Source organism: Oratosquilla oratoria, chromosome 21 (assembly GCF_046742065.1).
Source record: "Oratosquilla oratoria isolate Oo_2021 chromosome 21, ASM4674206v1, whole genome shotgun sequence".
Lineage (NCBI taxonomy): Eukaryota > Metazoa > Arthropoda > Malacostraca > Stomatopoda > Squillidae > Oratosquilla > Oratosquilla oratoria.
Genome location: NC_134797.1, coordinates 36,492,009 through 36,509,361, shown reverse-complemented (window position 1 = coordinate 36,509,361; position 17,353 = coordinate 36,492,009). Strand labels below are relative to the sequence as shown.

The 17,353-nt window shown below is 41.9% G+C and overlaps 1 protein-coding gene across 2 annotated transcripts in view; it reads left to right on the top strand.

Moving 5' to 3' along the window:
• Nucleotides 1-16,918, top strand: part of trbd (ubiquitin thioesterase trabid) — a 43,000-nt gene extending 26,082 nt beyond the window's left edge. For both annotated transcript variants that reach the window (XM_076204716.1, XM_076204717.1), the window contains exons 8-11: nucleotides 689-817; nucleotides 4,444-4,541; nucleotides 7,273-7,421; nucleotides 13,276-16,918. In XM_076204716.1, the coding sequence (XP_076060831.1) occupies nucleotides 689-817; nucleotides 4,444-4,541; nucleotides 7,273-7,421; nucleotides 13,276-13,354 (455 nt within the window). In that variant the 3' untranslated portion in view covers nucleotides 13,355-16,918. The remainder of the gene's footprint in view (nucleotides 1-688; nucleotides 818-4,443; nucleotides 4,542-7,272; nucleotides 7,422-13,275) is intronic.
• Nucleotides 16,919-17,353: the final 435 nt, after the last annotated feature.

Here is a 17,353-nt window from a genome sequence, read left to right as displayed (position 1 = left end):
GATAGAGTAGAACAGTGATGTATTTATTTATTTATTTTTTGGATGGTTTGGACACATGGTTTGGACACATGGATGGTTTTGGATGGTTTGGACACATGGAAAGAATGAGTGAAGAAAGACTAGTAAAAGAGGTATGGAAGGCAGATGTGGAGGGAGTGAACATGAGGGGACGTCCTAGGATGAGGTGGATGGATGGGGTGAAGGGGGCTTTGGGGAAGAGGGGAATGTCTGTTGAGGAAGGACGGGAGAGGACAGAAGACGGGTGAATGGAGAATGGTTGTATATGGATGATGATGTGATGCATGAGGTGGAATGGGTGGGGGGATGGGGGGTGAGGTAGTATGTGTGAGCAAATTTTGACGCAGCCCGAAGGGATTTCTCCCCGTCTTCTCCTTTATGCACGGCGGGATGGAAAGGGGGAGTCGCCGATTTAATGAAGCAGCCTTGCTGTGGATGTGCTGTGTCTTGTGACACTGCTTCTGACCCAGGGCAGTGGACAAGGTGCAGGGATGACCCGTCATCCAGGAGGTGCTAAGATGAGAGGGAGGGTGGAGGGGTGTGGAGTGTATTCAGGGATGGAACGGATGGGAATGATTTTATGCCTTTTGCTTTTTGGCTACCTCCCTTGTAAGGGGGAAAAAGCCTTGGTATATGTATGTATTTATTTTTTTTCTTCCTTAATACACAGGTGTATATCTTCCTCTACTGTGGGATGCAAGCTTCTGCTGGAAGTCTCCCATTGCCCTTGGATATACTCGAGGACACTTCTCTGCCCTTGTGCCAATGGAGCCAGATGCATCTGATAATTTGGGTGCAGGTGGGTCTTGTAAAAAATCTAGTAAGGAGAGAATGGAAGTAATTGATATGTCATTTTGTTCTGGTGGCTTTTATCAGACCATTTGAGTCTGTCTCAGGTCCTCTCCCATTCAGCATTTTTTCTGTCACCGATAAGATTATGCATAGATGGCAAGGAGCCTACGCCAAGAGGTGTATAGCTGTGGCTGAAACTGTCACCTTAGCCCAATGTACTTGGGCTGTTGGGGCTGGTAAAAGTCACTACTGTAAATTGGATAGGAGTGCAGAATTTGAACCCAGTACTAAGCGAATGTGTAACCAGAATGCTTCTGATTATACTATGAACACACAATATGCTCACATAAATACCAGCAACACCAGTGCAACAATATGTACATCATATCAAAAGGCCCATTTCTCCTTATAAAGGGGAGGTGACCAAGTCAAAGCAGACACTCACTCTGTAACCATCCCACACCTGTCCAATACCTATATGTTGCCCCATCCCATCTTAACACCTTCTTGATGAAAGGTCATCCATTCCCCCTTGCCACACCACTTGGGTCAGTCAGTGCAGCAAGGCACACTACTTCAGTTATGGAACCTGGCAGCCGAAGCTGATTTTTCCTCACCACTTCATTATATGAGGAAGCTGGTGGCAGAGTTTGGGAGAGTATGTGATAGAAGAAAGCTAAAGATAAATGTGGGTAAAAGTAAGGTGATGAGATGTACAAGGGGTGAAAGTGGCAGTAGACTGGAAGTGAACATTAAGGGAGAGCGACTGGAGGAAGTGGATAGTTTTAGATATTTGGGTGCAAGTGTAGCAGGAAAAGGTGGAGTGAAGGTGGGGGTAGAATGTAGATTGAGAGAAGCGAGTAAATGCCTTGGTGGATTAAAGAGTGTAATGAGGAATAGACATTTAGGAATGGATGCGAAGAGGAGACTGTATGAAGGAGTGATTGTGCCAACAGCACTGTATGGGGCAGAAACGTGGAACATAAGAGAAGAAGAGAGAAGGAGTTTGAATGTGTTTGAGATGAGGTGTCTGAGAAGTATGGTGGGGGTTACTAGGCTGGATAGAGTGAGAAATGAGGAGGTGAGGAGGAGAACAGGGGTGAAAAAGGAGCTGGGAGATAGGGTTGATGAAAGAATATTAGGATGGTTTGGACACATGGAAAGAATGAGTGAAGAAAGACTAGTAAAAGAGGTATGGAAGGCAGATGTGGAGGGAGTGAACATGAGGGGACGTCCTAGGATGAGGTGGATGGATGGGGTGAAGGGGGCTTTGGGGAAGAGGGGAATGTCTGTTGAGGAAGGAAGGGAGAGGACGGAAGACAGAGGTGAGTGGAGAATGGTTGTATATGGATGATGTGTGATTGCATGAGGAGGAATGGGTGGGGGGTGGGGTAGTATGTGTGAGTAAATTTTGACGCAGCCCGAAGGGATTTCTCCCCGTCCTCTCCTTATATGCAAGGGGGGGTCGCCGATTAAATGAAGCGGCCTTGCTGTGGATGTGCTGTGTCTTGCGACCATGCTTCTGACCCAGGGCGGTGGGCAGGGTGCAGGGATGACCCGTCATCCAGGAGGTGCTCAGATGAGAGGGAGGGTGGGAGGGGTGTGGAGTGTATTTAGGGATGTAATGGGTGGGAGTGTTTTTATGCCTTTCCCTTTTTGGCTACCTCCCTTGAAAGGGGGAAAAAGCCTTGGTATATGTATGTATGTATGTACTTCATTATATGACATCCCCCTTCTTGTTCCCCCAAAATAATTCATGGAGCAGACAAGAGGAACATTTCCTTAGATCATGTCATTTCTTCATCTCTTGACAACCACTTTCCATTCACTCCTATCTTTTACACACACTTTTCCTTGCTGAAATTGTATGACATAACATACACATACAAAAAGCTCTTTCCCCCTAACATGGGAGGTAGTCAAAAAAACAAAGGCATAATCCACTCCCAAAGGCATAATCCACCCATTCCATCCCCACATACTCCATTTCCATTCACCCCAGTCCCTCCCTCTTATCTTGGCTCCTCCTGGATGATGGGTCATCCCTGCATCTTGCCCACTGCCCTGGATCAGAAGCAGTGTTGCAAGACACATCATATCCATAGCAAGGCCACTTCATTAAATCAGTGACCCCCTCTCTCCATCCCCTCATGCAGAAAAAGATAAGATGGGGAGAAATCCCTTTGGGTTGCATCAAATTATTTTTCACACATACTCCCTCACCCCCATCCCCCACCCACTCCCTTTCATGTATCACAGCATCATCCATACACAACCATTCTCCATTTACTTCTATCTTCTCCCTTCCTTCATCAACAGACATTCCCCTCATTCCCAATGCCCCTTTTATTCCATCCATCCATCCATCTCATCCTTGGTTGCTGCCTCATGTTCATTTCTTCTACCTCTGCCTTCCACACCTCTTTTACTAACCCTTCTTCACTCATTTTTTTCATGTGTTCCAACCATCCCAATACTTTTTCATCAACCCTATCTTCCAGCTCCCTTTCCACTCCCATTCTACTCCTCACCTCCTCGTTTCTCACTCTATCCAGCCTAGTAACCCCTATCATACTTTTGAGGCACCTCATCTCAAACACATTCAAACTCCTCTCTTCCTCTCTTATGTTCCATGTTCCTGTCCCATACAGTGCTGTATAAAAACTACATTCACACTTGGATCATAAAACAAGCACTTCATGACTGACCACCAAAGACTCTTCTCCATCAAGCCCCTGCAGATATTACCCTTACAGAAAAATCCCTCCTAAAAGAATGAAGAACTATAGTGGCAATACAGAATAGGCCTGGCCATAGAAAATTGCCCCAGATGCTAGCATCACACAGGACACACTAAACATCACATCCTACACTGCTTTACCTTAACCACACACAGATAACTGTCAGATATAACGCTTCACCACATATGATACAACACATTATGGAAAACTGTACTGTACACAATCATGCACAACAACAACAATATACAATATAAGGGATTTGTGGGAAAACCACATTCCAGCCATGGCATTCCTCAGGGAGATGGAACTGATCAGCTAGACAGTCTAGGGAACAACAACAAAACCACCAAATACCAGCCTCAGGAAGCATATTCATAATCATATCACTCACTGCTCCATTGACACACTAAAAGACAACACATTGCTGTATGCTAGACCCCCAGATATCCATCCCTCTGAATCCTCTCTCCCATGAAAGGACAGAGTCCTGGCCAGACAGTGGTGTGACCACCACCCAGCTCCTCTAAGCTACTTGAAGAGACTGGATGACCACATTGTGGACAACTGCCCAGGATGTAACACTTCACCCTATACTATTCAACACATAATGGAAGACTGCATTATACACAATCATGCATGGAAACAACACAACATACACTCTATAAAGGATTTGTGGGAAAACCCCGTTCTGGCTGTGGCATTCCTTGGGGAGACAGGACTGCTCGGACAGACATTCTAGGGAATGACAACAACAACTACAACAATATAACAATTCTTCCTTGAGTGATTTATGGGCCAGTCCTGCAGCTGTTGCCATTTACCTTGGAGCCATGGGGCTCCTGCAAGAGAGATCTTAGTTAATAGATTGATTGATTGTTTATTTTTCCCACAGGTGCCATCCTAGATCCAGGTGAATCACAAATTGTGTTTCTACCCCTAATGACCCACGACCACAAGCTGCTCCCTGTCCACTTCCTCACACAGGCAGAGGTAAGTCTTATTTTTCTATATTGTATGGTTGTATATGGATGATGTTGTGATTGCATGAGGAGGAATGGGCAGGGGGGTGGGGGGTGGGGTAGTATGTGTGAGTAAATTTTGACGCAGCCTGAAGGGATTTCTCCCCGTCCTCTCCTTATATGCAAGGGGGGACGGAGACGGGGGGTCGCCGATTAAATGAAGCAGCCTTGCTGTGGATGTGCTGTGTCTTGTGACACTGCTTCTGACCCAGGGTGGTGGGCAGGGTGCAGGAATGACCCGTCATCCAGGAGGTGCTCAGATGAGAGGGAGGGTGGGAGGGGTGTGGAGTGTATTTAGGGATGAAATGGGTGGGAGTGTTTTTATGCCTTTCCCTTTTTGGCTACCTCCCTTGGAAGGGGGAAAAAGCCTTGGTATATGGTATGGTGTGTGTGTGAGGAGGGAATAGGTGCAAAGGGAAGGTTATATGAAGGCATGATTGTGCCTATGACACTACATGGGGAGACTTGTAATTTAATGAGGCAGAGAGAAATATAACTGTGTTTGAGATGGTCTGCGAAGTATGGTGGTGGTTACAAGGTTGGGTAGAGTGAGAAGTTAGGAGGTGAGGAGGAGAGCTGGGGTGGAAAAGGGAGCTGGTAGATAAAGCTGATGAATGATTATTGGGATGGTTTGGCCACTTAGAGAGAGCTGAATGTGTGGGTGGTGGGCAAAGGTTTGAAGATAGAATGGAGGGAAGTGGGAGGTTGACCAATTATTATTTGTGGATGACACTGTACTTGTGGCTTGGTCAGAGGAGGGTTTAAGGCAGGAGAAAGTTGAAAGTAGATACAAGTAAAAGTATGGTGATGGGATGTACAAAGGGTAAAGGTTGCAGTGAGTTTGAGCTAAGTCTTAAAGGGGAGGAACTAGTGGATGTGGAAAACTTTAAGTATTTAGAGAGACATATAGCAGGGAATGGAAGTAAACTGTAGAGTGAGAGAAGAAAGTAAAAGTCTAGGGAGAATGAAAAGTGTCATCAGAAATAGGTATACCTGGGTCAGTCTGTTGTTCCAATTCTCTCTTGTGGGGGACCCATGGCTCTGGTGTCTTGGGATGGATACAGAGAGAAGACCATATGAAAGGGTGATTGTGCTTAAGGCACTGCACAGGACAGAGACTTGGAATGTAAAGGAAGCAGAGAGAAGAAATTCAAATGTGTTTGTCTGACAAGTTTATTGGAGGTTACAAGGATGGAGGGAGGGGGGTGAATGGGAGTGGAGTATGTGGGGATGGTATGAGTGGGAGTGGATTTTATGCCTTTGTCTTTTGGCTACCTCCCTTGTAAGGGGGAAAAAGCTATTGGTATATGTATGTACAAAGATAGATATAGTGAGAAATAATAGGTGAGGCAGAAAGTGGGGATGGAAAGGGAGCTGGCAGGTGGGGTTGATCAAGGGATGGTTTGGGCACATGGGAAGAATTAGTGAAGACTAGCAAAAAGAGTATAGAAAGCAGATGTGAATGGAGTGAGTTTGAAGGGACAACTTAGAATGAGATGGATGGATGGGGTGAAGGGAGTGTTGGGTAAAAGTGGAATGTCAGTTGAGCAAGGAAAAGGCAAGAGATAGGTATGAGTTGAGAGAGGTGAATGGATAATGTATTGATGTGGCTTGAAGGTGGACTTAGTCAATGCAAAATATCAGAAAATATGTCAATACCCCTTTCTACTGTTAATAGAGTGATCGTACAATTCACCAGAGAGGGCAAGAAGGGCACAAAGCCTAATTCAGGTCATCCCGGGCTCTCAGAAACAACCTTGTGTCTTATCAAAAGAAATGTCGCAGAGGATTCATGTTGCAAGGCCTCTAACATAGCAGCACAAGCTAATGTCAGTCTTAGAACAGCTGTCAGGTATCTCTACAAGCTGGGTTACTATGGAGACAATTCCTTCGTCCAGCCAATATCAAGCACAGAAAGCATTGGGCTGTTGAGATGGTGGAGAGACCTGTGGCCTTTTGGAGCACTGTCATTTTCTCTGATGAGTCGTGATTCACATTATTTTCTGACAGTGGAAGAGTGTGGGTCTGGAGACTCTGTAGTTAAGAGTTTGACCTCAAAAGACTGCAGCCAACAGTGAAACATGGGGGTATTTCAATAATGGTGTGGGGTGCAATTTGGAGTGATGGTCAATCAGAGCTTGTGGAGTGTCAAGGAAACATCAATTCAGGCAAATATGTTCCTATATTAAAGGAAGGAGTCATTCCAATATCTCCAGTGGTAGAATGAGTAAAAATGTCTTCTTGTTTATGGAAGATGCTCCTTGTCACACTGCTTAAGCAACACAAAATTGGTTGAGCCAAAATGGGATCAGGAAAATTCCATGGCCAAGTCAATCCCTGGATATGAACCCAATTGAACACCTCAGGGGCATATTAGACCAACAACTTCGCAAAAAGAACAGGAAGCCATCTTCAAAGCGCGAACTCTCAGGATTATTACGGGAAATATGGCAAGAAATCCCTCAAGATGATATTTGTGAACTAATCACTAGCATGCCTAGAAGGCTCCTTGCATTGAAAAAAGCAAAGGGGATGTCAACCAAGTATTAGTTATTCACATTGTGACCATTTATAAGCACTTTAATTGTATCAATTGCTTGTTAAATAAATTAAATGAGTTCTCTTGGTGTCTATTCAGTTCTTTCATGTCTGTGTATATATATGTATACATGTATGTTACTATGATACTATTTCATTTTCAGGTTGGTTGTGAGGAATCACTCCTTCGATCTTGGTTGGAGGTGTGCGTCAGTGAAGGAGGTATTTTAGTAGCTCAGCAGCATCTCACCAAGAAACCCTTGACGGTAGCTCAAATGACAGAAGAGTGGCTGAATCATTATAGGAGACTGGCGTATGTACATGATAATGTTGTTCTGAGAATTTTTTAACTTACTTTTTGAATTCCTAAAATGTTCTGTTTTATGGCATGAAGTATACTGTTTGACTAGAAAATATAGTTTGCTAGCAACTGCATGATCAAATGACTGTCAGATTCACTTCTTTGAATTATTTGGTCTGTTAAGATTTCATTAATGAAGTTTATGCTCTTTGGATTTGGAATTTAAACTTTGGTAATGGACAAAAGTGCAATATAAAGTAAACCTGCAATAAATTGAACCTCATTAAACCAAATTTTGGACAAACCAAATGTCTTGTTTCATGTGAATAAGCCTCTGGTATTGGCATATGTAGCAACCAGGTGGTTCACCATACAACCTGATCTTTAGTCTTCTTCTTCTTCTTCTTCTTCTTCTTTTCCTGTTGACGTTTCCCATTTTCACATGGGGTTGCCGTTCCTCACTAGTCGTTTCCACCTGTTTCGGTCCATCACCTGCTCCTCCTCCAGATGTTTCTCCTTAAGGTCCCCTCTCAGTCTGTCCTCCCAACGCAGCTTGGGTCTCCCTCGCCTGCATCTCCCCTGTACCTCCATCTCCATCATTCTCCTTCCATGTAGTCTTCTGATCTTTAGTCTTCTTCTTCTTCTTCTTCTTTTCCTGTTGACGTTTCCCATTTTCACATGGGGTTGCCGTTCCTCACTAGTCGTTTCCACCTGTTTCGGTCCATCACCTGCTCCTCCTCCAGATGTTTCTCCTTAAGGTCCCCTCTCAGTCTGTCCTCCCAACGCAGCTTGGGTCTCCCTCGCCTGCATCTCCCCTGTACCTCCATCTCCATCATTCTCCTTCCATGTAGTCTTCATCTCTTCTCTTCACATGGCCCAACCAATGTAATCTCCTTTCCAGTGCTTTCGCCGACGCCTCCACTACTTTCACAGTACCGCGAATCCTATCATTCGTTATCCTATCCAACCTTGTCACCCCACACATCCACCTCAACATCCTCATTTCTGCGACGTCCAGCTTCCTTTCTTGTACCTTTTTCAGTGCCCATGTCTCCGCTCCGTACAACAATGCTGGTCCCACTACTGTCTTGTACACCTTTCCTTTTACTCTGGCACTTACCTTTTTGTCACATAGCACACCTGATACTCTCCGCCAATTGTTCCACGCCAACTTGATCCTGTAGTCATTAATATAAAAATAATTTGTCCCAAATATTGGCTCTTAAAAAACAAATTTTATTAAGTTCAGGAGGCAAAAATACTGACTCCCTAATAAACAGAATTTTTGGATGAATTGTCAGACCCTTATCCACCATTTATTTCAATTTATCAAGGGTTTACTATCATTGATATCTAACCTTTGTTTCATTTCATGGATACATACATACAGTAGCGGCCAAAATATAAGGGTAAGTGAAAGCATATGTATTATGCATATATTGAAATTAATACCTCACACAAGAACTTCATATTTTGTATACAATTAGATATGCAATATATCTATATTACTTAATAATTTGAAGCTTATGCAACTCATACAAAGAAAGTTAGTAATTAATAAATAAAAGAGTGTGTAACTTCTTGTGGTCAAAAGTTAAGGGTAGCTTAGAAAATAATTAAATTCAATTTATTTTAAAAGATAAATAGCAATAACATTGATATTTGGTGAACAATCCTTAAATCGATTAAATCCTTAAATCGATTAAATGAAGCGGCCTTGCTGTGGATGTGCTGTGTCTTGCGACACTGCTTCTGACCCAGGGCGGTGGGCAGGGATGACCCGTCATCCAGGAGGTGCTCAGATGAGAGGGAGGGTGGGAGGGGTGTGGAGTGTATTTAGGGATGAAATGGGTGGGAGTGTTTTTATGCCTTTCCCTTTTTGGCTACCTCCCTTGGAAGGGGGAAAAAGCCTTGGTATATGTATGTACCTCCTGACACCTGTTGCTACATGAATTGATAAATTTCCTACAAAATTATGGAGTAACAGTGCTCCATTCAAATTCCAAGAACTTCCAGAGTTCATCTTGATTTTTTGGATTTTTTCGCTGTGCTCGTTCACCAATTATTTTCCAAACATTCTCTATTGGATTTATGTCCGGGCTTTGAGCAGGCCAGTTCATCGCATAAAGTTCTTCTTCAGTAAAGAATGATTTGACCTTCTTGCAAGTGTGGCAAGGAGCATTATCTTGCATGAATATGGGACATTGAACCCTTGAAGATCTCAAATATGGAAGGGCATGCTGTCGAAGAATCTGTTTATACACCTCTCCGTTGATCTTCCCATGCAAGCGAACAAGAGGGCCAGTACCAGCAGCAGAGATGATCCCCCACACCATCACACTTCCTCAGCCGTGTTTCACAGTTTTCTTCACACATTTAACGGACAATCTTTCGCCAGTCGTTCGTTGGACATAATTCCTGCCATCTGAACCAAGTAAATTAAACTTAGATTCATCACTGAAGTAAACGCTTGACCACTGATCTTCCGTCAAGACAACATGTTCAATACAAAACTTCAGGCGGGCTTTTTGGTTCTTCTTGGATATCAATGGTTTGGATGCAGGGACTCGGGCATTCAAACCAGCACTTACTAATCTCCGAGACACTGTTTTACGTGACACATTGCAGTCATAAGATGCATTTAACTCACGGGATATCTCTGCAGCGCTCTTGAATCTATCCTTCCGTGACAACCTTACCATAAGACGGTCCTGCTTAACTGAGGTTTTACGTGGTCTACCAGTTTTAGGTGGTGAAATTATTGATCCTGTTGATTTATATTGAGCTACAATGCATTGCACCACACTCACAGACCTTCCTATCCTCTCTGCTATGACTCCATTTTAATGTCCATCTTTGTGAAGATCAACAATCCTCTGTTTATCTTGAGAAGACACCGGACATCGTTTATCAGCAGCCATGTTTACAAGTTTGAGGTTCCAATATTTTAAACACTAATTTTATGTTGCGGTTTTGATTTGACAGTCTTGTAAAGCATAGAAAGTCCTTCGTTCTAAGATACCCTTAACTTTTGACTGCAAGAAATTACACACTCTTTTCTTTATTAATTACTAACTTTCTTTGTATCAGTTGCATAAGCTTCAAATTTCCAAGAAATATAGATATAATGTATATCTAATTGTATACAAAATATGAAGTTCTTGTGTAGGGTATTAATTTCAATATATTCATTTGAATACACATGCTTTCACTTACCCTTATATTTTGGCCGCTACTGTATACCAAGGCTCCCCTTAGAAGGGAGGTAGCCAAAAAGAAAAAGGCATAAAAACCAATCCCACCCATTCCATCCCTAAATACACTCCACTCCCCTCCCCTCCCTCTTATCTTGGCACCTCCTGGATGACGGGTCATCCCTGCATCTTGTATACTGCCCTGGGTCAGAGGCAGTGATGCAAGACACAGCATATCCACAGAAAGGCCGCTTCATTAAATCGGCGACCCCCCCCTCTCCATCCCCTCATACAGAAAAGGAGAAGACGGGGAGAAATCCCTTTGTGCTGTCAAATTTTTCTCATACATACTATGTCACCCCCCATCCCCCAACCAATTCCACCTCATGCATCACAACATCATCCATAAACAACCATTCTCCATTCACCTGTTTTTTGTCCTCTCCCGTCCTTCCTCAACAGACATTCCCCTCTTCCCCAAAGCCCCCTTCACCCCATCCATCCACCTCATCCTAGGACGCCCCCTCATGTTCACTCCCTCCACATCTGCCTTCCATACCTCTTTTACTAGTCTTTCTTCACTCATTCTTTCCATGTGTCCAAACCATCCTAATACTCTTTCATCAACCCTATCTCCCAACTCCCTTTCCACCCCTGTTCTTCTCTTCACCTCCTCATTTCTCACTCTGTCTGGCCTAGTAACCCCCATCATACTTCTCAGACACCTCATCACAAACACATTCAAACTCCTTCTCTCTCCTCTCTTATGTTCCATGTTTCTGCCCCATACAGTGCTGTTGGCACAATCACTCCTTCATACAGTCTCCTCTTAGCATCCATTCCCAAATGTCTATTCCTCATTACACTCTTCAATCCACCAAGGCATTTACTCGCTTCTCTCAATCTACATTCTACTTCCACCTTCACTCCACCTTTTCCTGCCACATTTGCACCCAAGTATCTAAAACTATCCACTTCCTCGAGTCGCTTTCCCTTAATGCTCACTTCCAGTCTACAGCCACTTTCACCCCTTGTACATCTCATCACCTTACTTTTACCCACATTTATCTTTAGCTTTCTTCTATCACATACTCTCCCAAACTCTGCCACCAACTTCCTCAATCCCTCCTCCGATCCTGCCACAAGCGCAGTGTCGTCCGCAAACAACAGCTGGCTCACCTTCCACTTTTCTCCATTTTCTTTAACCATCTCCAATCCCTGACCCACTACCCTTGCATTTACCTCTCGCACTACTCCATCCATGTATAAGTTGAACAGCCAGGGCGACATAACGCATCCTTGACGAAGTCCCACCTTTACCTCGAACCACTCACTCTCTCCATTTCCAATCCTGACACAAACTCTACTATCATAAAAACTCTTGACAGCTCCCAGAAGCTTTCCTCCTATCCCGTATATCTGCATAACCTCCTACAGTGCCTTTCTGTCTACCCTATCATAAGCCTTTTCCAACATACCTTCCACCAAAAAATTATCTGATATCCCCCCACTCTCTCCCCTTAGAAACATGTACATCCTTAAGTCTTCCTATTATACTCCTATCTACCACTACATAGTCCATTAATGCTCTATCTACCACCCTTCCATCCACCACCCTCTCCCATGTGTACTTATGCTTGAATTTCTTCCAAAACACTGTGTTTGCTATCATCAACTCGTTTCCTAGACACATCTCCACCATCAACTCTCCACTATGATTCTTTCCTGGAACTCCATATTTACCAACCACTACATAAATTGGTTAATTTCCTACCCTAGGATTAAGGTCTCCCAATACTACTACATTGACATTCCTCCCTAATCCCTCTGTGCACTCATTTAAATCTATCCAAAAAGCCTCCCTTTCTTCTACACTCTTCTCACTACCATATGCACTTACAAAAACCCACATGTCCTTTCCCAGTTTCACCTTCATCTACATTATCCTTGAGGAAACCTTCCACTCCACTTCATGTTTACCTATCTCTTCACTTACTAGTATAGCCACCCCTTCTCTCCCTCGCCCTCTCTTCATTCCTGAGAACCTCCCAATTACACTCCCAAATTCACACTCGCCCTTCCCTCTCAACTTAGTTTCACTCAAAGCCAACACATCCATCTTTCTTCTCACAAACATACTACCTATCTCCCCTTTTACTCTCATCTGTGCCACATCATGCACATTAAAAGACCCAAACCTTAGGGTGCTGGTTGGAAAACTCCTAGACCCTCTTATGCCTTTACTTTTTGTAGGAATGTCCCCTGTGGGGCTACAGGGAGGAGGATGCTTGGTCCCAATTCCCGTTCTGTTTTTCTTGCCTCTTATGATCCAAGTGGAATTACTTGGTGGCAGTATTCTTTTCCCCCCACTACAGGGTAGGGGAAACAAGGAAATGAAATTCAGAGAAATGGTACAGGACAGCAACAAGGGGTTGGGGGACAGCATAACAGAGGGACAGTAGCAGTATAATAAAAGTTTCATTATTTCTCTGTGAGCAGAGTGCCCCTCTATCACAGACAAAGTTATGTGTGGCTCTGGTCCATAGGGGCGCCCCTTATAGACCCTATAGTATCAACTGCTTGCTACTTTGCCATAACAACATGCAGCCAATACCCCAGACGGGGATTCCATGGATTTATTTAATTGAATTGGTCAATATTTTTAATTTCAGGCAAATGGAATGTGCTCCTTACCACCGACCAATAGCCAGTCAAGGATATTCAAGTGATGGAGATTCAGATGAAGAATGATCGAAGGGAAAATCTAGGGCCAACCGCAAATGTGTCACTGCCACCCGGCAACATTTACAAGATTCTTAGTGTACAATCTTTTGTTAAAACCACGAGTCGTTTTGTTTTGCAGATGAATCAAAGTATTTGTTTGATACTAGATCAGAAATAAGGTTACTGTATTTGCCTAGGAAATTGCCATAGTGCGTAATAAGTCCATCATAGCCCTTAGTTACAGTATATTAAAAGTTTTTTGCAAAAGAGTACAGGTTATTCATTTGAAAGTTGGAATAGGGTCGGCTCGTAGTCAAGCATAATCATAACCTATGAAGCTCTGTGACCTTGATATTTGTCATATATACATTTATAGATATTTTCTTCCTTCTCAAAGTAAGCAATACAAGAACAGAGCCCATGAGATGTCTACGCAAGATTTTTTTTTCCGTACAGAAACTTGATAAGACTTTGAGAACATAGGTTGACACTGCAGGAGCTGCATATATGAAGTGCTGATATATAGTATTATGGCTTGAGTGCTTATTAAGCCATTGCATAATGACATAATTAACCTGAATGCAAAAATTACCCTCAACACCCCTGTCCCCCCAAAGAACAGTTAAGAATTGGATATGCATTCATGGTAGGATATACCATGGTCAGTTCTTTGTAACTGTGTGCTTGAAGTGAGCTTGGCTTGTAGGTGTTGGGTCCTGCCCACAGTTCTTTGAAATAAGTCCCACGAGGAAAGTTACAAATATATGAATATACAGAGGAATATATAAAAATATTAATTAAAATGCTAGAATTTGGAACAAATTTATTATAACAAGGATAAAATTTTTATTTATAGTGCTTAAAACCAATATTAGGAACAGTGCAGTGATTTAGGATTATTTATTAGATCATCTATACTGACGGTCAAATGTAACAATAATATATTGTTATTGCTGAAGTGATGAAATTACGTTTGTAATATTTTGTTGTCAAATGCAAAAATTACCCATTGCCGAGAGCTTCCGGCAAGGTGGTGAACGTGCATTTATGTATTATCATGAGCCACCAAGCAATCAGAGAAGGTTGTTACATTTCAGTTAGTAGCTTTCATAGGTACAATCATCTTGTATTCGGATGATTATATGAAAAAAAGAAAAAAAATCTTTAGTAATTAATATCTACATTCAGACATATGTATATATATTGGTTGTGACTTATTCTGAATTTTTCTTGTCAAAAGAAATATTGGTTAGGAATGTTGGCTTTTGTAAGTGATTTAGTTGTGTGATTTTACTTTTCTCATATAGCATATAGAAGCACAAAGCATAACCATTACACTTCACAACTAAATGAAAAATAATGAACAGTATCTCTACACACTGCATCCTCTCACACAACAAAACTCAAAGTTCGAGGATTTGTGTGTTTTTAATGAGCTGAAGTTTCACTTGTCTGTCTGCATAGGAAAAACAGGAAACATTAAATCAAGCTGGTGCGTGCATGGGTATGTGAGCTTAGGCGCGGGTGTACGTGTACGAGTGTGTTGAGCAAGACCTTTCAACATTTCCCCTTTCCCACAGTCATGTTTGACAAAAAAGAAAAAAAAATTATATTGTAGGTAGATGTGGATAATTTCAGTAATGTTTATATGCAGTGTCAATGATGGATGTGTCATTTCCATAATGTGTACACAGATCATTGATAGCTCTTGAGGTCTTTATATTGTCAATCTCTTAGTTATAATATCCATTACTCAATTTTTCAGCTCTCATAACCATATATTTATGATTTCTAACCAGCTGAGAAGACTTTGACTTGAATTTTGATTAACCAGTGATGTTTAATTTCATTTACAAATTAAACCATACATAAACCAAGGAAACATAAACATAAACCAAGGAAACATAAACAAATTAAACCATACATAAACCAAGGAAAATGTCCACTTCTTACACCTGGAAAATTTTCCAGCTTTGATTTAGTTGTGCTCGATTAATTGAGGCTGCCTCCAGCATTAGGTATATTATGTATATTGATTTTTTTTAGTAAGGCCTTTCCGTCCAGTAGGCTTGAGTTTATTTATATTTCTACAATGCAGTGTGTATCTTTAATGACATTTTTTTCTTATAATTTGCATATTGGTCATTCAATCTTATTTTTCATAATTTAACTTTTGTCTTTCTATGCACTCTTTTGTTCCCCTCTCTTGCCGTCTCTTTTTCTTATATTCGTAGATAAAGACCGTACAGGTCAACCCTTCTGGGTTAGTTTCTCATTCAGAAGATCTCGAACTTAATACGAGTAATCCTTTTACCAATGACTGTAGTGATGGGGTTTGTGGTCTGCAGCATTATTTCACTTCCCACATACATCATATATCCATCATCACTTTAAACTCTCCTCAGACAGGCCTCGAATACCCACAATCTTATCTTGGGGTAGAGCCTCTCTCCCTCTTTGTGTAATATTTCTGGCCAACTACTTGAAACCACCTATGGTGTGTACAACTAAGTAAGTGTTTATCACAATGTAAGACTCCTTCCAAATATAGCCAGCCCTCTTAGGAATGTCAAATTACACATCAAATTCATCTCTGCGAGTACAAGTTTAATATATAAAATTATTTCCCATCAGATTTTATCGTGCATGTCTTTCATCATATTTCTTTTCTTTTCTTTCCATATAAAAGTTATTCATTTTCTTATTTCCTCATATTCAATAATAGGGATTTTATGATGTGATTAGGCTTTTTTTATAGTCTATTAGCTTGAACACTAGTCACTATGTCATGTCCAACATCAGCTAGTTATTTGCCTCTTTTTACATACCCTAATTATCATTTATTCTGTGTGTTTCAGAGCAGTACAAAATTTATAAAAACACAAATATAAGAATGTTCTCTGTAATCCTGTACTTGTTGATGGTACTGATCTCATGATGATCACTCCTTTCTCCCTCTGTATATTTTCTTTTTTCTTGCTTTGAGTACTACAATGTGCCCCTCATAACCACTCTCCATACACCCAAACATTTGATACTGTGGACTTGGTCGTTCTGCTGTCATCCCAAAGCTTTCCATGGCAATGGCTCTGCATGCTTGAGCATGCACTGCTAACTTTTGCAACATTGGAAGTCTTGTTAAGATGGCCATTGCTTTGCAAGCAAAAACTAAAAAAGGATATAACTATGAATGCCTGGAGGTTAAAGCAAGCCAACCTCTCGCAGCTATTTGGACATTGCCATCATGTCTTTCTGCTTTGGGTGTAAGCATAATAATGTGAGGAACCCTCATGTGGCTCCTCTGCAATGTGGAGGTGCTCTGTCTGATTCGTTATATATACTTATATATGTGCACCAAGTCATTTCGCTGGCAGCACTACTATAAGCCAACTTTCTAATGCGTGTAACTTTCATGTAACCCTTCCTCTTCTCACTGGTCGTTCTCAACTTTGACATGTGCTTCAGTATTGAGTGTACTCCTCTTGTACCACTTTAGTGCACCACTGAACAGGAGTGTTTTGTCAGAGATTATTGTTATATGTACATATTTAGCTAGATATATAATAAAATATATTGATTGCAAAATAATAATTTTAATTTCTTTTAATTCTTTACCCATGTATGAGAAAAATGTCTCTCCATCACAAAGTTAAATTTCTATAGTGTGTTGGAGATGGAATGGGTGGGAGTGGTCTTTATGCCTGTTTTTTGCCTACCTCCCTTGTAAGGGGGAAAGCCTTTGGTATACGTATGAATAAGGAAGCTATACAAGGAAGCTCACTGGCCAAGTGGGTTAGGGTGTCATTACTTGTGGTGAAGGTAGAGGAGATGGCGGTTTGAACCCTGCCACCAGTGAAGTTGAACCAAGGGCATGGTCCATTAAATTCTATGCTTCAAAATCCTCTGTAATAGGCACCATCCTAGCCTCCTGACAGGGGGGAGTTTATGAGGGAAAAGAAGAAGAAGAAAAAAGAAAAAAAAAAAATCTGGTCAGGGGACAGGGATAGCTGTTCATCCACAAGGGGC